Genomic DNA, 27,153 nt, shown 5'->3' on the forward strand with positions numbered 1-27,153 from the left:
AAAACAGCCACTCAAAACCATTTTTTTGAATGCTGTAATCAGCCAAAGCGATGCTGCTTCTCATGTCTGATTTACTGTGAACGAAATGATCCAACAACACAAAACATGGAATATCATAATTTACTGTTTTGGAGTGTAACATAATCAGACATTTGGCTAATGGCCTGGACAAAGTGGGTTGACTCAAGGACAATTGGATGTGACAATTATGACTCTGATGAAGTGTTAACCTTTCATTTTTGTAGTCGCACTCCCTCTTTCCTTTATTTCCTCTTTCATCATCTCACAACCTAGAATTCCTTTCTTTGCGCTGCATTGTTTACAATCTCATTAGCATCTTTGGATGTGACCTTGTGCTTGGATCAAAAGAAAAGTAGATTTTGCCCTTCCAGATATGTCTGAAAAATAAACACTGTCATTTATCTGGTCATTACATCCCCCTGAGTAAAATTCATCTGTTTCTGGAAAGTCTTAGTTTTAGTGTAAACAGTACAGCAGTCAGCGATCACATCAAGACCACTGACAGGTGAAGTGAATGACATCAACTGTGTCTTGACAAGAGCAGATGTCTCTGAGTGGACACATGTTACACAGCAAGTGAACTTTAGTCATACATTGGAAGCAGAAACAATGGACAAGTGTAATAATGTGAATTGTGATGACTAGACTGAGTCACAGCATCTCCAAAACTGCAGCCCTTCAAGGGTGTACCTGAACTACAGTGGTCTGTACATACCAAAGTGGTCCATGAAAGAAAAAACAGTGAACCAGTGAACCAGTAACGAGGTCATGAACGGGATGTTGTCTGGTCAACCGGAGAGACTGAACAGCGGAAAAAATCTAATCTAATAGAAAGGTGTTGGAACACATTGTATTGCAGTTTGTTGGATATGGAGCCATGTAGCTGCAGACCAGTCAGGATGCCCATGCAGACCGTCACCGCCAAAAGCTACCACAGTGTAAGTTAGCGTTAGAACTTGACCATGGAGCAATAGAAGAAGGTTGATCAGGGGAACACAACAAGTTCAAGGTGCTGACCCGGCTGTGGGAGCAAAAAACAGCCTCAACCTGACCTGATGGGAGGAGAGGCTAGACAATATTAGGCAGGCAATTGTAATGTAATGACTGATAGATGTAGGTTTTGTAGAGGTTGAACTCTGGCTTACTTTAGCGGTAGAACCCCCAAAAAGAAACACTACTTATTGTGGTTTGGTCACAATCGTTGTCATTTCTTACTGTTATTTATTTATTACATTCACTTATTGCTTTCTTCCACAGACCCTCTGGTCCCATGTACAGACCTGGTGCTTGACTTGTGACTTGTAGCATATGAATCTGAATTTAAGGGTCTTAAGTTTGCCAAAATTACAAAATCCTGATATATTTGTAAAAAGTAAAAATGCAACCTTTGTCAGGCCTATCCTCAAGAGGAGAAGAAAACACATTTTTAAATGTTTGGTCATTAAATGGACGTCAGAACTATTATTTCAGATGCCTTTAAGGAAGTCAGGAAATCTAAACGCTGATACGCTTCGTGATGTATCGGTGGCAGATTAGTCGCTTGAGTTGAAATGATGTACCGACCAAGCCAGATTGTTAGGTGCACTTGCATGCAGATGTCTGTTTAGTGTACAGAAGCCAAAATGTCAATACAGCAAACTGTGTTTCAGATGCTTTTGCTCTCCATACAGACTGTATTTACTTACAGAAAACAAAGCCTAGGTGAAATACATACAGAAACCAGAACACTCCTCATTCTAAAATCCAAGCTACTTCTTACAAATTCTGCATTTTTTTTTAGAATCTGTGAATAGAGATTAACTCCAGTGTGTTTTGTTTTCATCACAGTGTATTTTAAAAAGCCATGAGGCTAAATTTTTCGTGAAATAATCCAGCACTGATGCTAGATCCTCCATGTGCTACCTGCCAGGACTGTACCTCATGCAAAGAGAAAACAAAGGAAAGGACATGATGAAAAAAGGGGCCAAAGGCAAGATAAAGAGAGGAGGGAAATAAAACAAGGGGACAGGGAAGTAAAGAAAAAAAGAGGAAATATCTCGTGGACAGGGCAAGAGGACAAAGGGTGCCACTACTCCTCATCCTCCGTCTGATCTGTGGGTGGCAGTGATGACTTATGGAGAAGCACTCTAACTGAAGGTCATATTTGAAGCCCTGCCATTTTAGACTGCCACTGTCACAGGGGAAAGGATAAATAAAGCTCAGAGTGTTGTGCTTATTCACCCCACTTTCTCTGTAGGTTAGTCAATGCAGAGGACTCAGAGGCTGAGAGAGATGAGGCAGAAAATGGAAGACAGGAATGCCAATAGATGATTTAGAGTTGTCTAAGTAGGATTTATGTTATCGCTCTTATTTCCCACAAAAGACATTCACGCACTGTCATCCAAAGATTAATATTCGATTTTAACAACAAAGACCTGATCGCACTTGTTATTCCGTCTCTCAGCGTTTAATACGACACAATTGATGCTTCAAATCACACATTTTTAAAATGCACCCTTGTTATTCAATGATTTGTCTTTCCTCCAGACATTACTACAATAGGGATAGGGAGTGATGGATAATGAAAGGATAGCTTTTCTTCAAATCCGGCTAAGTAGGATTTTGGTTATCAGTGTGATTATTTTTTTTTTACTAGAGAGAACAGACAGCAGTAGCAATTACATAAGCATTTGTCACCAAATTCCTGGAGGAGAATAAACTACAGCGGAAAGCATGTTTCTGAGTTTGTTTTTTCACCCAGATTGTCAGAAGGCTTAAAGACTGAAGCCTGTCACTGCTCCAATGTCCCTCTAGTCTGGCTGCAACTCAGAGCGATTGGTCTGGCGCTGGAACCAGAGCTGGAAATGGAGGTTCAGACAGGGTTGTTATCCCCCAGGCAGGGCACGTTCTCATGGCCAGATGACCTCCCTACCCAGACTCTAATATCTGATCAAGAACCATCTGCTGAGGCTGCCAGGGCCCGCACGCTCTCCATGCCCCTGACCTCCCCAAGGAGAGCCCAGTGGGAAATCAAGCTATCAACAGGCTATTAGAATGATTCTGATCACCGTTTGGAAAGGAACTTGGCACAACAAAGTGATATTTCTTAAAAGGATTCTACTTTTTCTGCTGTATTTCTGACATTTAACAACACGATCATGCAGTAACCTTGAAATCATTTTATTGTCTGTGAAGAAAAAGCTGTCTTGAAACTCTCGCCTGCTGGTTTAACAGCCATCATTATTATTGCAGAAAGTGTTTTATGTTACATGGTGTTCTTTCTAAGTGGACTTGCACAAGAATAATCATGTGTTGATACCGGAAATTGTGAAAAAATGTATCAAACCTTCAGTCCATATGTAGTTTCAATGGCTGGTGCCTGCTGGTTTAAATGCCATCATAATTATCGCAGACAGTGTTTTATGTTACATGGTGTTCTTTCTGAGTGGACTTGTACGATAATAACCATGTGTGCATTTCAGAAGTTGTGGAAAAATGCATCAAACCTTCAGAGTACATGAAGTTTAAATGGCCTGTGCGAACACTTTCTGCTCCTGTTGTGTGTCGTGCAGCAGCGTTGGCCGGGCCCTGATAACAGTTGGTTAATGGGTAATGTGCCACACAAGAGTGATGCTGCACTTTCTGTTTTCATTTTGTTGCTGTAGTGCAGTAATTAATCCAGCTGAACCCTTTGTGCTCACAAAATAAATGCTTTCCATTTTCATTAATAGACAACTCATTAGTACATAATGAGCAAGAAGGCAGCACTCCCCGCGCTCCCCGTGCAGCACATAGCAGATGAGCATGCGCTACACTCAGCTAATTAAAACCTAGGATTGTGTTCTGTCTTTTTGTTTTCTTCTGTCGAGACAGGGCACAGACACACAATTTTAAGATATGAGTTTAATGGAACATGTGATGTACACACGTGTTTGTGCACCAGAGAAAAAACATGTTATGAATATTTAAACCATGCACAGTGTCTGGATTTGTGGGGACACTCGACCAATTGTTTGGGGCGGAGGGCTCAGCCACTATTACCAGTTCAGACTGACCAGATGAACATAAAATTTGGACATAGGACACTAGTAAGCTCTGCCACTGCAATCTTGTCTTCCTCTGGTGAACCTTTTTTGGTCAGAAAAGTTACAATGGCTGCCTGTTTTTGTTAGTTTGATACCACAGCTTGACGCTTTTATGTTTTTGCGTGGATTTCCAATGCGTTTTCCCTTCATATTTTAGGGAGATTTTCGCAGGGCACAAAATGCATGTGGCAGAAAAATTGTCTCCCTGGGTTGGCCGTATCCATTCAAACTCTGACAGTGTCGCCCAGTCAGGATTATAACTAGTATGTGTTTTTTTCGTGCTGGTAGCTTGCATGTATTTGCTCCATCTCCTTCCTCGTCAGTCGTCTCTCCTCTCATTTCAAATTGAGACGCCAAAAGTTGAAAAGAAGACCTCAGAGCGGAGTACGTCGGTCAATTCAGCTTGCTGTCTCTCTTCGGTGAAGTCTCCCTCCCTGCTTTGAGCGCTAGGGCACGCAGGTTTGACATACGCATAGACGGGAAGTAAATAGTGACAATTTTAAATAGCCGCAGAAGCACAGGGACCTTTAAATACTACAGAACGAAGGAAATCAAATGAGGTTATTGCATTTTCCCCAAAAACGGGACAAATTGTGTCTGGGGAGAGATTTTTATTTTCCTGGGACAGCTGGAGAAAAAAAGAGAACAATTCTGGGAAAAACTAACGGGTGGCAACTCTAGTCTATGTACCCTCTTCCTGCAGTATCTTACGTTTCCAAGTTGCAAACTGTTAGAAACAAAGCGCTAAATAAGCTGAAGCTCACTCATATCTAATTTTTTGGCTGCTGGTTTAAAGATTAACCCACCCAGTTTATGATTTGCCTTCCTCTCATCAATAGTTAAAAACAGAAGTGTAATCTCTAAACCCTCAGACAGTCTGGCTGTATGAAAAAAGTCTTCTCATTTTTTTCTCCTGACTGTAGTTTGGAGCAAAAAGTGACATATTTATTTTAACACCAGTCTCCTATTTTAAAGACTTGTACAACCCCAATTCCATATGAATTTGGACGCTGTGTAAAATGTTGATAAAAACACCTTTTGATGGTTTGCAAATAATTAAAACCTACATTTCATTGAAACAGTACCAATACAACATATCAAATTTTGCAATTGAAAAATGCATTTAAAAACTAAATGCTCATTTTTAATTGGATGCCAGCAACACATTTCAAAACAGTTGGGACTAGGACAAAAAAACACAGAAAAAGGTGTGTAATGCTAAAAGAAAACACTGGAGAAACATCTCCAAATCAATGACATTGATTAGCAACAGGTTAGTAACATGAGTGGGTATAAAAAGGGCATTCTAGACAGACAGATGGGAAGAGGTCTATCACTCTGTGAGAGACTGGGTGAGCACAGGAAGAGACAATGCTCACCACCAATACTGAACACAATCTTTGGGCACTCAGACTGCTTTGCCTGAAACAGACATGACTCTGTAGTGGAAGTCACTGCATGAGCTCAAAATCACTCCAGAAAACATTATCTGTGAACTCAGTTTGTCGCATCCACAAATGCAGGTTAAAACTGTACCATGCAATGAGGAAACCATAAATAAACATGATCCAGAAGCGCCTGCAACTTATTTGGAACCTAGACTATTTAAAATGGACCTGTCCCATTTTTTTTTTCAATATGTTGCTGGCATCACATTTAAAATGAGCATATATTTTTTTCATAAAAACAATACAATGTTCAGGTTTAACATTTGATTTGTTGTCTTTGCACTGTGTACTATCAAATATAGATTTTACATGATTTTCTAACCATCAGAATCTGTTTTATGAACATTTTGCACAATATCCCAACTCTTATGGAACATTATTTCCTCTAAGGTTTTAAAGCACTGAACATGAATTCTGCCTCTTTCATGTAAGATTTCTGTGATTTATTTGTCTTATCTGAGAAGAGCTGTGCCATCACTTAGTTCTCCTAGAATCATTAAAATCTAGGTCACCGTTAACAACTAACTGGTGTCACCATCCATCACACAGTTCCTTCTGTCACTGTCCACCATAGTGAGAGTGATTAACAGACGAACAGCTACATTGTTGGAATTTATCCTAATTACATTATAGAGACAATATATCAATAGTGGTTAATCATCTGTAGACAGCCACATTTGTTCTCACTGCAGTCTTCATGCCTTACTGCACACTGTACTCCATGAAGTTAACACCTAGAAACAAACATAATTAAAGCTGCAAGCTGCGATCGACGGGCCCTCGCACACTTGCAACCACCACCTGATGTACGCCACCGCCTGATGTGCAGCAGGTGTTGCTGTGTACCGTAAAAGTATGCACCCTTACTTGGGGGCCATTTTTCACATTAAAAGCTAGGTGGCGCTTCTCCTGTTGGTTTTAGGATATGGGTGCAAGAGGCTTTTTTGTGCGTCCTGATGTCCTGAATATGCATTTTCAAAATCGTGCACTTCGCAAAAAAAACCAAAACTCTATGGGTAGGGTTATTTTACCCTTTTTTTAACCCTTTAGGGAGCGCTTTGGAGCAGATTTTTTAATTTTTGGACAAGAGTCCCAAAATATAAAAATGGGATGCGCATCCTATGCGTGTGGCTGATTTGGTGAGATTTTGCCTAAAAATCAATTTCCTGTTTATGGCGAGACATGTGCGTTTGATGCATCGCCTGCATGTCTGCCACGCCCACAATTTTTAGATTTCCAACATTTTTCTGATAACTTTGATTCGTTAATGTGTTTACTACAAAATGTGTGTGGTTTGGAATTGATCGGAGAAAAGGCCTAGGGCAAGATCTCTTAAATTCGTACCCTTGCAAATCAGGTGAAAAACTGGGGAAAAAAAGATGGCCAACTTCCTGTTGGGATTTCACCATGACATTAGGTATGTAGGACTTGGCCTGATAGATATGTGAAAAAAATGTCATGCATATAAGTTGAACTGTGTTGAGGGGTGCCCAGTTGGAAAGAAGGGGGTGCTATTGAGGGATTTGTGGGGCTTTTTGCACGGGACCATCATAATGTAGCCAGGCCTGATGAGTGTGTCAAGTTTGGTGAGTTTTCGGGTATGTTGAAGGCTCCAAAAAGGCAATTTACTTTACTAGGTAGAAAGAAAGAAAAATCCTTAGGGTTACAATAGGACCTTCTCCTTGTCGGTGCTCGGGCCTTAATTATACCTACATTCATGTGCTTGTGCGCATACATGCAGCCATGCCAACACAGCAACAATTCATTCATACATGCATTTTTGCCGTAGCCTCCAGTGATGATCAGCTCTTCATTTGTCTTGATGAAGCGATGATTAGCTGTACGGATTTCTCACTTCATGATGGGGATAAAATCGAACCCAATTTCTGGCTGTAATTAAAACTATTCCCACAGCGGACCGCTGGAAGGCCACAACTTTAAGAGGTCAATAGGCGACAGGTTTCCAATAGCAGTCTAATTCAATCAGGCTGGGATGAATAGTCTATGTTAAGGATCAGGGGATGATTCCTTCCGGTATACACTTAACATTTTACAGAACAAGGATGTCATCATGCCTGTACTTATCATCTCTTAAAGACCATCTGCATGACAGGATTCCATTGACTTCTGTTTGTCGTTTAGAACTTCAAATGTCTGCAGAGCTTTGGCTGTGTTGCTGATCATTACAAGTTGCTTTCTGTTTTTTTGAATGCAGAGTGTGACAACCTAAGAGCATTCAGGTCCCTCACAAATATAACTGTTAAAGCTTGAAAGAGAGGAAATGCAAAGCAGCAACCTGGAACTAAAGTTTGTGTCCCTAATTTAATCTGAGGATTTCACTGATCTTAGTTTCAGCAGTACAGTCTGTCCCTTTAGAAATGGCTGATCAGCAGCATTTGCATGTAAAATTATCCAGCTGTCCTCACATTAGGGGTCACACCAAAGAGCTGAAAAAGTGTTGGTGACAGTAGTCAAGGTTGAAAATATAAATTAGGAGAGACAAGAGGAAGAAGAGGGAAAAAGGGCAGGATCCGAGAAATTTGCACCTGAGAGATACTATTTTTGAAGCTGCTCTCTTCGCTGCTGATCATTGTTCTCACTATCATCATTAACTGAAGTAAAATCCATCACATGCTGTTTATGGCTTCAATCTAGTCCTGAGCAGGTGTGCCAGTTTTTCATTTAGACATGCAGTAAGGGTAGAAAGAAGGAGCTCATTGGTTACAGCAGAGAGAGCATTCTCAATCAAGTTGAAGCTTGCCTTGCATATAATGTTCTATATTTTGATCTCCTCATGTGACAGATGGTACAAAATGTGCCAAACTGTGCAAAAAAGTGCTGACAACAGCCTGGCGCTGATGATCAGCAGTTGTACAAAGGCTTTGTCAACTTTTCAACACAGCACTTTTGCTCACTATGGCAACTTTTGTGTTATTGGTCATGTTAGAGCGTTGTCTATTTTTTGAGAAATCGTTTTTTCTTTTTCTCTACAAAGTGTGTTTACATGTCTCTAAAAATGACTCTCGACAAATAAAGGCTTTTCAAAACCTTTCTGGTGTCATTAGAAAATGCTCCGGTGGTTCTTTTCACTATCTTCTTGGCAGCTGCTCTTAAAGTTGTTTAAATTTTTCACCACGAAGTTTTTAAATGGCAACCACAGGAAGCAGAATAACATTAAGCAACTGGATCCTTTTTGGACCAATTAACAGATATTTTAATATTTACTTTTCTGGTAAGAAAATAAAAGATAATATACAGTGAATGGGACGTTATACAAATTAGCATCCTCACAGGGTGAGCAGTATTACGTACTGATTTGTCCTAAATTCAGTATGTAGTATATGAAAAAGAACAAAATTTGCAGTATGCCAAAACTCCCGGATGTCGTACTGATTCGGAAAAATGTCTCACTATACATCAGACCAGTCTCCTTCCCATACTGTTTCCCACAATGCACAGCGCTCATTCTGCTTTTTCTTTTTTCTTCTTCTTTGATGGGGGGAACTCAGATTTTACTATTAACTATTAAATTCCATATAAACCACTTCCTAACTTTTTAAATCCTTGGTGATGCTAAAGAAGCAGTTTCTCCATCAGCTTGACCGTTGTTTAATTCCGCTTTCCCAAAACTGGAAATCCAGCAACGTCTGGCTCAGCATACTGTAGATCAGATCCAACAGAGCAGTCATACTACATACTAAATTCAAATGCAGTATGTAGTATGTAGCAGGCCATTTTGAAAACAGCATCTGACCTGAGCTGCAGCTTATAATAGTTATCTGATTCCCTGGTCGGTAAAGCTTCCATGGTAATGTTTTTTCATCAGCCTCCAAATAGACATCAAACTGAATGTTTCAATTCACTGTCAAGTTCAAACTTTAGCCTGCTTAGTTGTAATAAGTCACATTCAACTGTATATTTACATTTCCAACACTCACTAGTTCTTGCTACAATGATTACTCATTTGGAACACTAACGGAACATTTTGCCACATTTTCAACAGACAAATGTAAAATGTTAAGATAGACTGACTTAATATGACATGTGTGAACCATAGACTGTCTATAAAATGGACGTCATCTCGCTCGGCTCGAAGTGAGGCTGTCACAAAAACTGCTCCCCCTAGTGGCTGGCTGCAGTATAGGTCAATAACTCCGTCTCCCCCATTCATTTGAATGGGGCTGCGGTCAAACTTCAAAAAATAAATACGTCATACAAATGTTTCTCACCTCTGTATGCTGTGGTGATATGTAGTTATTATTTGACTGTTTTCTGTTCAAGGCCTCTTTTTTCTGAAAAGTTTCTTTTTCGTTAGTTATTAGAGGTTAAAAAACGGGGTTTTACATCCAGTTTTACTTTGATTGACAGCTGCTGTAGAGAGAAACTCTGTTGGACCTCAGGACGGTATGCTGTAGGGCGGAGCTTGTTACCATGGAAACACACAGAATCCCTACTGCGCAGACTCTGGCTGCAGAATATTTACAAGATGTCAGCGTTCTGGAACAGGATATTTTGGCTTCAAAACCGTCCAATGGGAAAAGGCGGAGCTACGCTGTCCATTATATAAATACAGTCTATGGTGTGAACAGGTTAGCTAACTACCAATGCTATGATGTTGTGACCAATCAGAATCAAGGATTCAACACAGCTGGGTAATAAACACTGAAAACATTGCAACCGTCATGGCAACTCTGGTCATTAAAAATCACAGGGTAACATAATTAGTAGCAACCCCTGCCTGTGATCTTGCATTATTAATAATTCTTACTTTTAAGTCCGATCCTTCTTGACACAAAGTAATTTGACAGGAAACTCAATTCAGTTGGCGTCAGTCACTATATAAAGCACAGAAACATCTCCATCATTTAGTGTGAAGTAACTTCCTTACTTGTTTTGTGTTTCCTGCTTGACTCGTCTCCTTCCAAAGTATTAACATCGTATTACATTTAAGTCCTATGATAAGAGTCTGCATGTCCGCTAAAATGAGTAATGAATTGTCGTGGTGTCAGCCTTCCTCTCATTGCATTCTATTCCTTTATCTCCTTCTTTCATCCTCTTAATTTGTGAAAAGGAAAGCACAACATTTTGTACAATGTTTATTTCCGTATTACATAAATCCATCAACAACTTTTATCTGTACGTCCTCGGGCACCTCTTGGCCAGGCTCAACTTTACCAGACTTGCATGCATAGTTTGCAGTGAGAAACCTGTATTGACATGTGGCCTACTTTACATAATACTCAAACCCAGGGGAGCACTGCTGTGGGGGCACGAGCGCATCAAAACGCCACTCACATATTCCCCGGCAAATTAGTCTCCAAATCCATATAAGCCACTGATAGCTGGGAAGAAATGCTCTTATCAGATGGGGTTATTCTTTACCTCCCTAAACAGCAGTGTTGTTTATGTGTGCTAACACTAATCAGCATGGTGTCTTTGCTCTGATTCAGCAAGTTCTGGAGAGTGAAGATGTGCTGTCTGTTGAAATAAAGAACCATGCTTTCTTAGATGTCTCCCTTACTCAACATAGACCAGCCTGCAAAGAGAGACAGTGTAACATGATGTGGCACCCTGCTGTGTACTGCAGGTAACTGTGTGTAGGGGTAATTAATTAATCCATAATAATCATAATGCCCTGTTGTATCAAATTGAATCACGGTTTAGTTGTGCTGTCTTTAATTTATCCCTGTGAGTGTCTATCGAGGATGCAGCATACAACTCAAATTGATGTGCGGTGTCTTTTTTTACAGGGTTAACTTGATGCTAGATTTCAACCTTACTTCTAAAAATGTTTCCTAGCAGCAGCAGCAGTGGAAGTCTGTTGAGCTCCTTATGTGCTGCAGAAATCCAGCTTTAAGTGCATGTAAATCATGAGAGGTGCTAGAATAAATGAAATGTGTGTCTGATGCCCACCAGTTACCTGTCACTGCTGCTGTCTTAGTCGCTCAAACTTGTAAGACTCATGGTTTTGGCTTTCATTCTAATCCCTGTAAGCTTCAAATACATGGAAAGATCCAATGGGCTCTCAGTAATGTTACATAATACTTTAGATTTTTTATTTTTTTTAATTCACACATTAAACTATGTCTCAGTTTGCTGCTGTCTTCTGGCACAGACTCTGCTGAAGAACATTTGTTTTACTTCTGATGAATGTTGTGTGGTGTAATATGTCCTGCAGAAAGACAGTTTTGTTAAACGAGGCGCTGAAACAGAGTGTCACATCATTTTTTAAAAGACTTGTAGTTTCTTTTAAACATGTTAAATTAAAGCTGTTAAGTTTGAAGCACTCCCCGGTGGATAAGATGTTTTCATTATCAGAGATAGATGTTGGGAATAAGTTGTAATGTAAAAAAAACATTTTATTCATGAGTGTCAAAGCTCTCCTTTTTCAGAAATCTATGAAAGATTGTGCTTTTGTCAGACTGAGACATTCTTTTCCATAATTAAAGGCAAGAACAGCAGGATACGGGCCTGCAAATTTGACGTGTTGGGTAATTTTTTTATCGCCTGTGTTTCTATTCTGAAGGTTTTAACAGTGGTGAGAGTTTGTAAGCCTTTGGGGGGAGAAGGAAATGGACCAAGGATTTTCTTTTAGTGATAAGGCTGACTGCGCTGGGCTGTGAGAGTGCTTCACTGACTAATTATTTGAAGCCCCCTCTCAGATTAGGGTTGACGTTCAGAGCTTATGGACAGTCGCATAGCAGACAATCAGACCATGTAATAACCAGAGGGCCAATATTTGCTCAAATCCACTGTAACACCTCCTAAAACAAAAGTGTGTAAAGCCGTAATGCTCAGTCCAATCCCACGCCACACTGCCTTGATACACACTGATGCCACCCCCACAATGGGCGCCATCTTTACTCTGGCAATTAGGCAGAGCTTTGGATTATCGCTTCCTCAGTCCAGCACTCCACAAATCCACCTGGATTCAATTATTCCCCTCCCATGTCTGTAGCCATTTGGGCTTTTCGGGCACACTGCCAGGAGAAAAGTGTTCTGTAGGATTTGAGCTGCTGAAAGTACAAAGTTATAAAAAGAAGTTGTGAAAAGAATTGCCTCCCTGTAGGTTTGACAAGTCTGTTAAATAAAAATGAAACCTTGGATCTTACAAACACTTGTCATGTAAATATTTTATGAGGGCAATAAGCTACATTTACTGTATTTTCTTTTTCACTCTGCTTATTATTGTGTGTGAATGTTGCAGTATATCCTTCCTCCTAGCTGCCCGTGTTTTGATCCACACCTCGCGAGCTACGAGTGTGTCTCTGGCGGGTTCTAAACCAAAAATGCTTTCTGAAAGCATTTGATTTGCTTTGTCTGACTGCTCCTCAAAGACATTACTTTTACCTATTAGAAAGCTCACTCTGGGGAAATTGCGTAAGAGATCAGGTTTTTTTTCAGGGGTCTGGAGACTCTCATCTTTCTACTTCTTCTCCTTTCAAACACATATTTGCTTGGATGCTTTTCTTCCTTCACCTGGTCCCTCTGAATAAAAACTGCTTTGTATTTGTGTATACTACTCAGCACTCCTGCTGTGTGTGTCGCTTTGTGAGTTTGCATATTCGAGCACAAGTAAGTGTGCATGAGTTGGGTGAAGTGGATATTCTTCGCAGGCCTGAGATGAGAGACCCCCCTCTGGTTCTGCACAACCTCCCCCCCTGTCTGTTTATCCTCATGGGTGGCTTGTTTCCCTCGCAGCAAATCACTGCTGCGGCTGTCATCTCCTGCATTTTATGTGTCTGCTATACACTCTGCTGACAGCTGCTAACACATTCTTCCGTGTGTCTCCTCTCTTTTATCTGCAGATACCACCATGTCATCACAAAAAGGTAAGACAGCACTCCATCACTCACCTGTGGATCCCCATGAATTCTCAGATGGGTGTCATGTGGGTGTTTTGCTCTGCGCTTCTGTGTGTTCACCTTTTCTTTTTTTTTTTACTAATGAGATGAAAAACATTTCACCGTGTTGTTGATGTTGATTTGAAACTGAATCATCCAGTGTTTCTGTTACAGAACAATCTGTTTGATTACAAAGTCAATCACTCACACCCACTGACACCTAGACAAAATTATCCAGCTCTCCCGCGATGATAGACAGCCTACAGCCTGTGTTTATGCATCACTTTCTGTAAGTCTCATGTTCGGTCTAATCACAGTTCTGTTCCGACTCCTCCACACTTTCATGTGCTTGTTAATGGGAGGTTGAGGGAGGTAATGTTTTGCATAACGGATCTTCAGGAAGACACAGGAGATGTAGGAGGGGGGAGATGTTTGTAGAGATGTAACTGTAGGCTGTTTTATATCTGAGCAATAACAGGGCCACATGGTTTAACTTCCCTGAACAGCTCCGGGGGTTTGGTTGTGAGTGGCAGCCTGCAGGATTCAGAGTGGAAGTACAGTCGTGGCGGAGTGTGTGTCACGCTCTGTGATTGCAAAGCAGGAGCATACAATCACTGAGGAAAAACTCCCCACTGATTTTGTTGAAACTTTCTTTGGATTCCAGCTGTGCTCATAAGAACTTATCTGTTGTTTTTCACTTGCTCTCACCACAGCAGAGCAGAATGCAGGTGAAAATATTTCCATTGTCACCTGGATCTTGATATGATGTGCTCAACATGTAGATTTGAACAAACCTAAACAGCAGGAGATTATCTTTGGAGGATGGGGACATGTTTCAGCTTACAATGCTTTAGATCTGTTTGGAGCTGCGTGTCATCACAACACAAGAGGCACTGATAGAGTACAACAGGCTGACAGGTTACACATAGTGTGCCCTCACCCTCAACCTCACACACACATAGATTGGTGAGGCCTATGCATTCGACGACTATGCAGTGTATGATGCTGTCAGAGAGGCCCATAAAGGTAAGTGATGTTGTTGCCTGGGCCGCCCTCTCTGATGAATGTTGGAGGAGAGCAGAGGCTGGCATGGTGTACATCATCCCTACATAACAGCCCGAACACACACACACACACACACACACACACACACACACACACACACACATAGAAACACCCACTTCTGTATGAGAGGGGAGATGAGTAAGGCCACACATCCCTGACAGTGAATGAATGCTCCCTTTTGTTAGCACATGTGTGTCCATGCCTCTGTCTGACTTGTATTTGTTTGTATGTCTTTCTTCTCCAATATACCCGAGTCAAGTGTGCGCAGTCGGAAGCATCAACAGAAACATTCTCTGTCTCTCTGTGCGACAAATTCGGGTTGCCATGAAGAAAAACACCTTGCCGTATTCATCCATACACTGCCAGATAGAGATGGTTTTGCACTTATGGCAGTGCTATTGGTACTGAAGAGCCACGGGGCAGTGTGGCAAACATTATGCACAGAAACCAATGCTTTTGTGTGCGCACTTTCTGAAAAGACTGGCTTGAAAATGTGTGTGTGTGTGTTTTGAATGTGTCTGAATGAAACGGGGTGAAAGCACGACATTTGTGCGCACTTGCTATGTCAACCTCCTGCAGACTAAGGGCCCGATCTACTAAAGGTTTGCGTGTATAAAAAAATGTGCAAACTTGATAGCGTGTGCAAAGCTGATGTACTAACTGGGAGCACCGAGCATTGCGTCTGTCAAATGAGCAAAATAGCACGCACAATCCATTTAGTGTGTTTGCCGTCATGAATATGCAGAATACATGCAGATTATCAGAGCGCCCAAAATACTGGAAGGAGGAGATGCAAATGTAATCCTTTAGCACACGCAATGTGATTTATCAAACCTGAAACCGATTGCGGTCGGTGTTTTTGCATCTATATTTAGCATGTTTAGCACAGCGTTGCGCAAAAATGGCTGCGGTCACTGTGGCGAGAAGGAGGCATAGGTGCAATGACAGACGATGGAGAGAGAGAATCCTCCGTGCGCGTTTCAACGTATTTGGACTGTCAGAAACAAAAATAGTAGATACGTATCGTCTATCCAGCAATGCCATTTTTGAGCTCCTTGCAACACTGCATTTTCTTGCATCTGGATTATTCCAGCGCACCATCACAGTTGGTGCTGGCGTCTCGCACGTGCGTAATGAACGTTCATCTCCTGTGCTCTCTCCTCCCTCTTCATCCACCGGCGGCTCAGTTGAAGGACTGCCACTGTATGACCTCCCGACTGTTGCCAGGGCATTGACGGCCATTGTCACCAGTGTGTTTATTTGCCTCCTCCACCAAGACCTCCAACTCCATGGCTTCAAACTTCATTTTTGGTTTACGGCCTCTCTGCTCTCCCAAACTCTCCATGGTGACAGCTGGTAGCACCCGCAAAATCCTTATTTAAGGGCGGTCCGGACCACTTTTGCACCTGTTATCCATTGCTCACGCAATCATAGTAGATCACCCGCAACACGCCCCTAAATAGCACATGCAATTGTTATTTGGGATCTTAGTAGATCAGGCCCTTAGTCTGCTATTATTACACCTGAACGATGTGGCTTTTGCAGGTACAATGCTGCTTTACACATGTAAGACTGAAGGCCAGCACATATAGTATTAAAGTCCACAGTAGTCATGCAGCGGTTGAATAACCTTTACTGTTGTAACTCACCAATAAAATGATTAATACAGGACCTCATTATAATGTGACCTTATTCCTTAGCTCTCATCTCCAGTGGAACATCCACACTATCTGCCCCCCTACCATGACATCCTTTATCCATCGCCTCACAGCCCCCTCACTGTCCTCCTCCCTCAGCTCTGCCAAATGAAGTGTATTTATGGCACCTGTGCTGGAAAAACAGTCTCCAGGAGTTGTCCCTCTAATTTCATTTTCAAAATGCCAGCAATAAATTTATCAAATGGGCTGAATCGAATCGGAGTCACACGCAGTGCCATCCGTCACAGGCTGTCCCTCAGGGGCCTGTGGGCGTACTTAAGCCGGCCAAAAACCTCTGCTGGCAGGAGAAAAAGACAGAGTGTTTTGGTAGGGGAGGGGGTGTCCTGGTGGGAGGGGAACCATATGAATTGTGGTGGCGAAATATGCTGAGGACAACGATGTGTGTGCATATCTTTTATGCGCTTGTGTGCAGGCATGGATTAGCTCGTGCATGAGTGTGGATGCAAATGTGCACAGAGGTCAATGCTAATTCTTCAACTCAGAAGAGCCTCACGCTGGAATCTCGGTGAGGCACTTTACCTGTCAATGCGACAGTGTGATAATTGATTAATTACGAGGCAAGTGAATTGATTGTTGTGCTCGTTCTTACATTTGTAAATCCCTCTCAGTTCAAACGGCACTTTGAGCTTCAACCTCTCCCCCGTCTCTGAACACTGCAGGTTCACACGCTCTGCACTCTCCCCTTTCTCACTACCTCTTCCTCTGTACCTGACTTTGGCACCTTTGCCTCTCTCTTTAAACACCTTTGTTCATTCTTTCCGTTTATTTCACCCTCTCCCTCTGCCTATCTCCCATCCTCCTTGCAGCGTTTATCGCTGCGCAGGTTAAGCCAGGCGTGAGTGAGGGTAAAGCAGCTTTGTACTAACAGGGCTAATGAAGTCAGGCCCCTTAGTCCTCTGACGGGGATCAGTGGCACTACTCTGTGAAGCCTGTCAGCGTTTAATGATTAGATGAAACATTCAGACACCCGCTAGGAGAAGACAGGCACATTGATATGTGGTAATACCCAAGCGCAGTGTCTTTAATGCATATCAACTACCGTTTATGCACGTGCACGAACACAACGCACGAACAGACTCACGTGTGCATGCACACAAACACAAGGGTGTGGATTCATTGCTCTAACATGGTACCAAGAGTATTCACACCAAAGTGATTAGAAGAAACACAGGATGACAGAGATTCAGAGACAGCAATCTGCCTATTGATTCCCTCAATGTGCAGGAAGGTGGAGAATAGAAGTAAGCTGCATGAGAGAGATTTACCCCTTGCCTTGATGAGCAGATTGCAAACAACTCCACACGCTCCATTCAAGATGCATGCTGTGATCCGGGATTTTCACTTGCCTCTCAATTCTGCTAAAAAAGCAGCCTGACAGAAGATCAATCAAAAAATCTCACATCTCAAAAGGCTTTCTGAACATTTCAAGATTCATCTCTTACGCATTCTTCACCATTAGATTAAGTTACCTCCTCTGTGGACACGCATGGCAGCATAATGTGCACTTGCATGGTGTAGTGTCTGTCTGTGTGTGTGTGTGTGTGTGTGTGTGTGTGTGTGTGTGTGTGTGTGTGTGTGTGTGTCACTCTGCCAGTCAGTGTCAAAGAAGGAGGATGTTTGTGTGTTGACAAGCTGAGAAACAGAGTGACACAGGCATTGGTTGGGTCAACAAGCTGCCTGTTTATCAGACTGAAAGGCTGCCGGCGAGGGCTCGGACGCTTTTTGCCCCCATTAGCCGCACATGCTAATTTACCTGTCAGCACACATCTACAAAAAGGAAACTTCACTCTTCACAACATCTATCTTTTCTTTCTCCTCTCCTTTATTCATCTATAAATCTTCCCTTCTTCCTTCCACTGTTAAATTGGAAACATATACTCCTTCCTCACACCAGTAATTTCCCCTTCTTCTTGTGTAACTACCTGTTTAGCTCCATGTCGAGGAATCTGAAGACAGGATTTCAGATAAATGTGTGTGAATTTCTGACAATGTGGGCTGCTGCCTCCAGACTCTAGTGTTACTCTTGCTTTGCAAAGCCGTCTTAGAAGGACTTTGAGAAACTACTTGAAGGTATAATTCTACAAGGAAACACTTTCTTTGGCTCAAGAAGTTGAGTCAAAGCAAAGCTACCATGAAGAGGAGTAGACTCTTAGCTTGTTATTTTCCAGATTCTGATTTTTTATTTTTTGTCTTACACTCTCTGAAAAAGTGTCAGATTTAGAAGGAAGTATTATATCGTCACCCTATTAAAATAATGGCCTATGTCATTTTTTGATGAAAATCAGTTTTTGGCCTAAATCATCTCTTGATGATTCTGGCCACCTCTGTTAAAATTGCCTTAATCCTTAGTTGAAAGGATTATGCTCTTTATGCCCCTATAGGACAATGGCCTATGTCAAGAGTGTGACATAGGCCATTTTATTCTTGTCCTAAGTCAAAATTTTTGATTCTTTAGGATAAATTGTCTGAGTGGGATGCACTACCACAGAGGGTACAGGTGCCAAGTAAGCCGATGGCATGGATCAGAGTGTTCCTGCATGCTCTGCCAATCAAAGAGAGGAAGTTCCAGGACCTTCAGTCCATGAAACATGTGATGCCCATCGAGTGTCATCACTTCTTTGACAATTTGCCACATAGTTAGGCACATCAAAATGACAGAGAATGAAGATTCAGGGGATAAACTGAATAGTACTTGGATAGGAACAAAAACCCAGCAAAGAAGAGCTGGACTAGTGAAGAGAGGGACATGCCTCCTCAGCGTTTGATTGACCTGACATTTGTTCAATTTAGGTTAGAGTTATTTACGCTTTGAGTTTGCTTTGTGGAATTAAAGAACAGTTAATAGTCAGGTTTCAAAAAGTTGTCAAAACTGGATGTTGGAAATGGGTTAAGTTCAATAAAAACTCAGCAAAGAAGACCTGGAGATGTGAGGAAAGGGACTGCCCCCTGACCAATTTGATTTACCTGACGTTTGTTTAATTTAACTCAGGGTAATTTCAGTTTTGAGTTTGCACTATAAAATGACAGTTTAAGCCAGGTTTAAAGTTGGCTAAGTCACACTAAAATGTTTGAAAATTGGCCTAAGTCACTTTATTCTTTAATGTTACATAATGGACACACAACGTTCTATGTATGTCAACAGTCATCCACTGTCAAGGCCTTTTTGATTAAAATGATTAAGAAATATAATATGCTCTGCATTTGGTAAGGTTTTTTGTGTTTATACAAAAAAAATGACATGGGCCATTATTTTAATAGGGTGATGATATCTAAAGTATAATAATATTAATGTTTTGAGTTTTATTCTTATATATGATTAAAAGCCAACTGCTGCTGCACATTATGCTGACAGATCTAATGCAGCCTAATCAAGGATTTATTTGCTGTAACTGATTTTATCTCATGCCTGAAGCTGTTTAAAAGTATCTAAATGTATAAATAATTCATCTTAAACTTGAGCTCCCTCTTCTTGTGATGGTTTGGTAACTTCAGTAATTAGCTAAAGGCTACATCTGACAGGACAGCAGAGACTAATAGAAAAGAATAAAAGATGTTTCTAATTCAAAAACAGAATACAGAAACGCTCAGTGCGGAAACTAGACAATTGGTTTATGTTTGCACTCTTGAAAAATGCATTAGTATTTAACACAGAATTTAAAATTCTCTAAAATGGTTACTGATAATCACAGCACAGTAATCCTCATGTGATCTTCTCAGCTATTAACAGCCTTGTAAATCCAGCCACAAAGAGCCTCTCCGACAGAGGGGAATGAGTTTGCACTGCTGCTCAGATGAGACGCAGTAAAACACATAACGTTGATTACTAACTAGGGTGTAAATAATGACTGATGAGAGACCATGTATGCACTCATTTAAAAAGGAACACAATTAAAACCACACCATGCCCTTTGATCCCTTTCTCTCTCATGTAGAAGTGTTCAGTGGAGGAGGTGGTAGAAGTTAGGGTCATAACCTGAGAGCTGAGATATGAAGCAGCCTCCTAACTTCTTAAGTTCTTCAAAGGCATCAAAACATGCCAGGCAAATTTGCTAGTTTTAATTGGCTACATTTTTATACTTCTGTTGATGAATTTTGGCAAAAGCAATCTCATCACATGTTTCCTAGCAACAAATCGTGGCCTTACATCGCCCATTTTGTGCCTTGCTAATAAAACCAACTGGAGTTGTGACTAATTTTTAACTACATGCAGCACGTATCTATGACCCATCAGTGCCCACTCAAAGAAGATACCTGGGCAGGCTGCCCAAGTAGATTTTCACCTGTTGACCGTTTTTACTCATTGTCTTTTTGAATCCGCAATCAAGGATTTAAACTAGCTCTCCTTGCTCTCTGTATGTCTGATCGCCTGCTGTTACTGACACATCCTCTGCTGAGGAACAGAAGGGAGAAGAAAGATCCTTTGGTAACCCCCTCCTTTTAAGTCACCTATTGAGGTGTGTTGTGGAAGGTTTTCCTGTTACTGGTGAATAATGAAATAGAGACTTCTGCCAACCGACAAGGTTTTATTTTCTTTGCAAAGATAAGGTCAGTCAACATCCGAGTGGTCAGAATGAAGAAAGACCCCGAACTTGGGGAAAACCTAAACATTTATACCTGAGGGTATGTTTCACACCCTTTTTCTGCTGCAGGTATCTACACCAGGGCAGGGTTGTGTATTCAGAAAGGAGGTTTAGGAGGTCTAGACATCACAATTTAAAACGCAAAAGGAACCGAAATAGCCATTACAGGTGCAACGTAGGGCAGTACGATAAATTGATTTAATCGGTTAATTCGCAAAAGAAGTCGGTCTCGTCAGTACAATGTATTGTTTTCCATTCCTACCAAGTCTGTTTTGTCACTCTGTACTGCACACTGTACCTTTAAGGGGAAATTTTGTTTGCCTTTGTCTAATTTTTATTGATAAAATAAAAACAAAACTTGTCTGTAGTTTTTCAGGAGAAAAACACAAAATCAATTAAAATTGTAAATTTATTTTTTTGTAAAAAATAAATCTGGGATTTTATTCCTAGGCCATGTCGCCCAGCCCTAGTGCAACGTCTCATGTCAATACAAACCTTCTCATACTGCTGTTTTAGTTGTTATTTGCAGTTGCTGTTTGCACTCTAAGTTTTGGAATGTTATTGAATGCTGTGCAATCAACAGGCATTGTCCACACACGAAGCACCTGTTGTGTTAACAAGATATTAAGTGAAAGATTTCAAAATGAGTGCAGAGTGTATCATTATAATAATCCAATGCAAAATCATGCTGCAGGTGAAAACTGTTACACACGCAGAAAAGAGAAACTGTAGGAGGCGGGGCGGGACAAGCATCTGGGAGTACGAATGTATTAACTGCTGGTGTGTAGCATGTTGTGTTTGGAGGGGTGAATAGAATAACCAAGACAAAGTAAGAGAGAAAATATAGCACACAGTAGAATATGTCGGGAAATAAAGCCAAGTTAAAGCTGGGGTTGGTAGTCAGATTTAGATACACTTTTTGTTATAAAGGTTCAAATTATCTTTATGACCCGATGGCAATCAATACATAATGTGTTCTTTTAAAAAAAGCCGCTATCTACAGCTGGAGTAAACCTGGGAAAACACCAACCAATCCCTGCCATCAGGAGCCAAATTATGAAACCAATCAAATCCTGTCCTGCCGTTCTGCCCGCCTCCTGCGCGTACATTTCATGTTTGTTTGTGTTTTTAACTTTCACTATGATAATGTTTTGGTGTTTTCTTACCGCTGAGTGAGACATGAGTTGATGTAGTGCGAAACATAAACGACAGGCAGAGGACCGGTTTTGAATCAGTCACGATCATATGGTTGTGAATCAGCGGCGCTCGTGCATGTGAGCGGGAACGTCGTTTTGGAGGAGCTCAGAGGGGAGAGGGGGAGGGGTTAGACGGAGTCCTGAGGAAATGCTACATTCAAATTCATGCTAGTTTTCAATGACTACCAACCCTAGCTTTAATATGAAATAATAGATGACAATATAAACGCGGTTAATATGAAATAATCTCAGTAGATCCCTGTCCTCCTGTTGCTGCTTTGATAACTGTAAATGCGGTAGTAGTGATAACAGTAGTAGAAGCAGTTGCAGTATATTGAAAACGGAGTGGTATCCATTTTTACATTGGTGGTTGTGGCCCTGTCTTTGTATCATTGCCTTTTATAGTAAGTGATTCATATAAACGATGCAGTTTCTTGTAGCAGCTCCGACTCTCCATTCAAACACATTTATAAAGACATTCCATGGATTACACACAATTATCAGTGATATAAAAAAGTAATGAAGCTTTGTAATGAGAAAAAAAATAACAGCTGACTCCTCTCATCTCCTTGTGATGATATAATATTGTTAATTGTGGAAATACACACTGAAGTAATGGATTCAGTTATTTTTCAGACATCTGCAATCATAGCTGTTAAACCTAAAAGCTTTTTGATCACATATTTATCATCTGCTGATGCAGGTGGTTCTTTGTTTTACTTTGATCCTTACGTTTTCCCAACTGTCTACACTCAGTGTAATTGTAGGAAAACACCGTCATTAATCTTGTTTTCCCTGAGTTTGCTTATGTTTGCAACATTATGGCATATCCTCTTAACAATGCTCAGATAGCTCTCAGCAACAACCTGCACATCCAGCAGTCTACCTGCTCGGCTTTTTTTTGTCCTGACTCTCACTGCTGTTTGTTCGTCACTGTTAAAAGCTGAGCTAGACGGCCAGCTTTCTATTCATTGTACTACGTCAATACATATTTCACCTCATGATTTCATGCTGGGCTTGCTGCATGATTCAAGGATTGCAGAATCATGCGGTCGGTGGGTCAAACAACTTGGTCCAGATGCAGATATGTTAACTTGTAAATTTGTATGGATTTTACTGCTTCCATTCCTGGTCCCCTGTGGTTATACCTTTAAAGATTTTGGTCTTTCAATTACTCAGCTTGCAGGCCAAATTTTTCACTCAGTCAGCGACTTAGCTCAATATCTACTGGGTTAATCAGGTGAAGAATTCCTTACATCCACAGTTCTTTGGTGATGTATTGTAAGCAATGAGATTGACATTTTTGTTTTGGAGTGAAATTACTTGAAAATTATCAAAGAGTTAGGCACTAAACATTTTTGTCACATGCCTTGTGAAGGATAAATCAAGTCTTTATTTAGCAACATCATGAATTAACCCTTTTTGATGATCAGTAGCTTATATAACCAAAGACAGTTGAATAAAGCCCCGTTTCCACCAAGTTGTTCAGTTCGGTTCGTCTCGGTACGCCACGCATTTTGTGGCGTTTCCATGACTAAAACCGGGACAGGTCCCCAATTTACCGAGCCGTACCGTCCCACTTTTTGGTACCCTTCTGTTGGGGTGCGAGGCATACCGACCCCACCCCAAAAGGTGGAGTTAGAAACACTGCAGTCCGCTGATTGGTGGAAAGAATTGCCACTTCCCGTGCGACAGCGTTAATAAAGAACTACACATAACCCCCATAAATGTTTAGATCTCCAGTGGACTTCGGGAAGATAACTTATTTTGTTTGGAAAATGGCATCAAGAAACAGCGTTCCAAGGTCGACCGCGGAGGAGGACCTCGCGTTTTTCTTTTTCATTGCATTTATTAGCGGGGTACACTGTCCCGCTGCCATGACGTCACGCTATTACGTAGCTGACGTGGCTATTGGCACCCGGCTTACACGCCACCCACCAAGTAGGGCACGGTTGGCTGTGGAAACGTAAACAGGATCAGGCGTTACCAATCCGACCCGTACCAAACTGCACTGATCCACACCAGACCACTTGGTGGAAATGAGCCACAGCTGTTCATTTCTAATAAGCTTTTTCAGCTAACATTTCAAACTAAGATAGCACACATGCTTATCACTCTGCCAGCTTACTTATCCCAATCATCATCCTCTCTTGTCACTGCAATATGCAAGAATTATATTAAAGTAGACAGGTTCAGGGGTGCCTGTTACCCTAGTGATGCACCATATACAGAGGCATCCTCCTCATTATAGCGGTCGCTGGTTTGACTCCCAGCCACAAAAAGCCACAAAAAATGAGACAGGATCTATTTCTAAGCAAGATATTTCGTAATCCCCATCAACTCTTGCAACCTTCTTTAGTGGTTGTTTGTATCAGTAATCTCTAGAATTCTATAGGAGCTTTAATTTATTCGAAAAATCAGGCTGATAAAGGCTGTCTGAAGATTTAAGGGAACCCCAGCAGCATTAATTTCCATGGTTTGATTTAAAATAACAAGAACCTACTTCAAGCTTTTCTTTGTTCTATTTTACCTCAGTAGCAGGAGCTGCTTTCAAACTATATCCTTGGCAGGAACTGAATTAGTTTATTGAAACCATGCATGGTTATCTCGCAGAAGCTACTCTAAATCTCTATGAAGACGCCATGATTACTTTGACCTTCAGTTTTTTATTGACTTAATTCAGCTGTGTGTTCTCTGCAGGAGAGAAGAGTCACTATGGACACGACATTCCTATTTAGACTCCCTCAGGCCAGCTAATAAGGTCCAGTATATATGGAATTTAAATGCCACCACAGCACACTGTGGGTTCACACCAACCCTGGAACATGAGCACAGTTGACATCTCGGTGACAGGGTTGGCGAAAAAAAAGATGACACGGTGGATAATGTCACCTGTTTCATGAAGAAAAGTTGCTTTTTTTTGCTGCAGCAATGTGGAAGGCTTTTCATTATTGCTCACAAGAGGCTGATAATGCATTTTGTTTGCCAGGCTAAACCTTGCAACATGTCCAATTGAGTGTTTGCCAGAGATAAGATAAAGACAAAACCACACAAAGAGAGCCTCACCAGACCCCCATCTTCAACTCATTAAGGCCGTCTGGGTATAGAAACACTTCTCCGTAAAAGACAAAGAGAGCGAGATAAAAGCTGAGACGAGTGTAACAAAAAGAGTGGAGATGGAAGTAAACTGATCACTAGTCTAGTCTTCTGATAGAATCCTGTTCTTAAGCCTCGACTGCCAATTAGATATGAGAACAGCTTGTTCCCTTGACGGATGAACTTAATTTGATATTCTTTGGCCTGCTCGGTGGAGTAAAACACTGACTGCAATGGTGGATGGAGTCCTCAAGCCAACTCTGCAGGCTTAACATAACAGAGAATGCAGAGCTGCAAGGCAACTGTTCCCTGTTTGGTACATTGGTTGCATTTAAAAGGTGCATCAGCTCTGTTTCTGATGTTATGTGGAAGGTATCCCGAAGATTAGAGCTTGCTTGCAAAGATGTTTTTTTTTGCTGTAGTAGAGTCACCCGGGAACAGAGCTGCATAAATCCCAAGGAGCACATAGCTCTTTGTCGCACATCAACAACATGTTATTGTCAAAGGACTGCCTGCACCGAGTCACTTAAACGAATTATACATCTTTGTCTGTTTACTGACAGAGCACCACAGTTGGGCTGGACGTCCTATGAAGCTGGCATTGCCAAGGAAGCGGGTGGCATATTGCACCCAGCAGGACAGCTCCTATGCAGGCCTGCATGGCCGAGGGATTTGGCCAGCTTGGATTAGCTCAGCAGGGTAAAAACAGGGAGGAACAGACAAGGAGTGCAAGACAGAGTACATCAATCTCTGCTCGGGACACGCACACCTGAGAAAGCTGAGAGATTCATGGAGAGTCTTCTTCATGCACCGGTGCACACCACACACCAGTAAAAACAGGAAACAACCACTATAAGTTCAGTCAGGTTCTTTAAACCGAGAGCCACATTTATCCACAACAATGACACATTACACTACACATCAACTTTAGGAATAGTATTACAGTATTCCCCTTTTCACACTTGGTAATTTCTTTCTCTTACATGTAAAACCAGCCAATGATTTTGCGTGTGAAAATTAGAGCTGCTACCTGTCCCGTTTTCTTCCCAGAATTGTTCTCTTTTCTTACCAGCTGTCCCGGGAAAATTAAAATCTCTCCCAGGACACAATTTGTCCCTTTTTTGGGGGAAAACGCAAAAACCTAATTTGATTTCCTTCGTTTTGTAGTCTAGAAAGGTACCCTGTGCTTCTGCGGCTATTTAAAATTGTCTCGGTTTTCTTTCCGTCTATGCGTATGTCACACCCTAGCGTTTAAAGTGGCTCAAGCAGGGAAAGAAACTTGATCGAAGAGAGACAGCAAGCTGAATTGATCGTCATACTTTGCGCTGAAGTCTTCTCTTCACCAACTTTCAGCGTCTCAATTTGAAATGGGAGGAGAGACGACTGACGAGGAAGCAGATGGAGCAAATACATGCAAGCCACCAGCACGAAAGAAAACGATGCATTAGTTACAATCCTGACTGGGCGACACTGTCAGAGTTTGAATGGGTACAGCCGACCCAGGGAGATCATTTTTCAGCCACATGCGTTTTGTGTCCGGGGAAAATCTCCGCAAAATATGAAGGGAAAAACCATAGACTGTAAATAAAAATGGACAGCGTTGTTCCGCCTCTTTCCGTTGTACGGTTCTGAAGCCAAAAAATCCTGCTCCTGGGTGCAGCCATTGTGCAGCCAGAGCCTGCAAAGCCACTGTAACGACCTCGCCCTACAGCGTAGCGTCACAAGAAGCTGTGTGCCCTTTGAAGTTTCCCTCTACGGCGGCTGTGAATAAAGCAAACCCGGAAGTAAAACCCCGTTTTTTAAACCCTAATAACTAACGTGAAAGAAACTTTTCGGAAAAAAAGGCCTTGAACACAAAACAGTCAGATAATAACTACATATCACTACAGCATACGGATGTGAGAAACATTTTTACAACGTGTATTGATTTTTTAAAGTTTGACTGCTCCCTCATTCAAGTGAATAGGGGAGACAGATTTTTTGACCTATACTGCAGCCAGCCACCAGGGGGCAGACGCTCTGCTGAAAGCTTCACTGCCAGCCGAGTGAGATGCACCCCTGGGAAAAATGCATTGGAAAAAACAAAAAATAATCAAGCTGTGGTACCAAACAAACAAAAAC

The 27,153-nt window shown here is 41.5% G+C and overlaps 1 protein-coding gene across 1 annotated transcript in view; it reads left to right on the forward strand.

The window, feature by feature from the left end:
* LOC117821268 (cadherin-4-like) overlaps positions 1-27,153 on the forward strand; it is a 334,441-nt gene that overhangs the window by 130,214 nt on the left and 177,074 nt on the right. The window contains exon 4 of the mRNA XM_034695419.1: positions 13,342-13,365. Within this exon, the coding sequence (XP_034551310.1) occupies positions 13,342-13,365 (24 nt within the window). The remainder of the gene's footprint in view (positions 1-13,341; positions 13,366-27,153) is intronic.

This window comes from Notolabrus celidotus, chromosome 11, assembly GCF_009762535.1.
Source record: "Notolabrus celidotus isolate fNotCel1 chromosome 11, fNotCel1.pri, whole genome shotgun sequence".
Classification (NCBI taxonomy): Eukaryota; Metazoa; Chordata; class Actinopteri; order Labriformes; family Labridae; genus Notolabrus; species Notolabrus celidotus.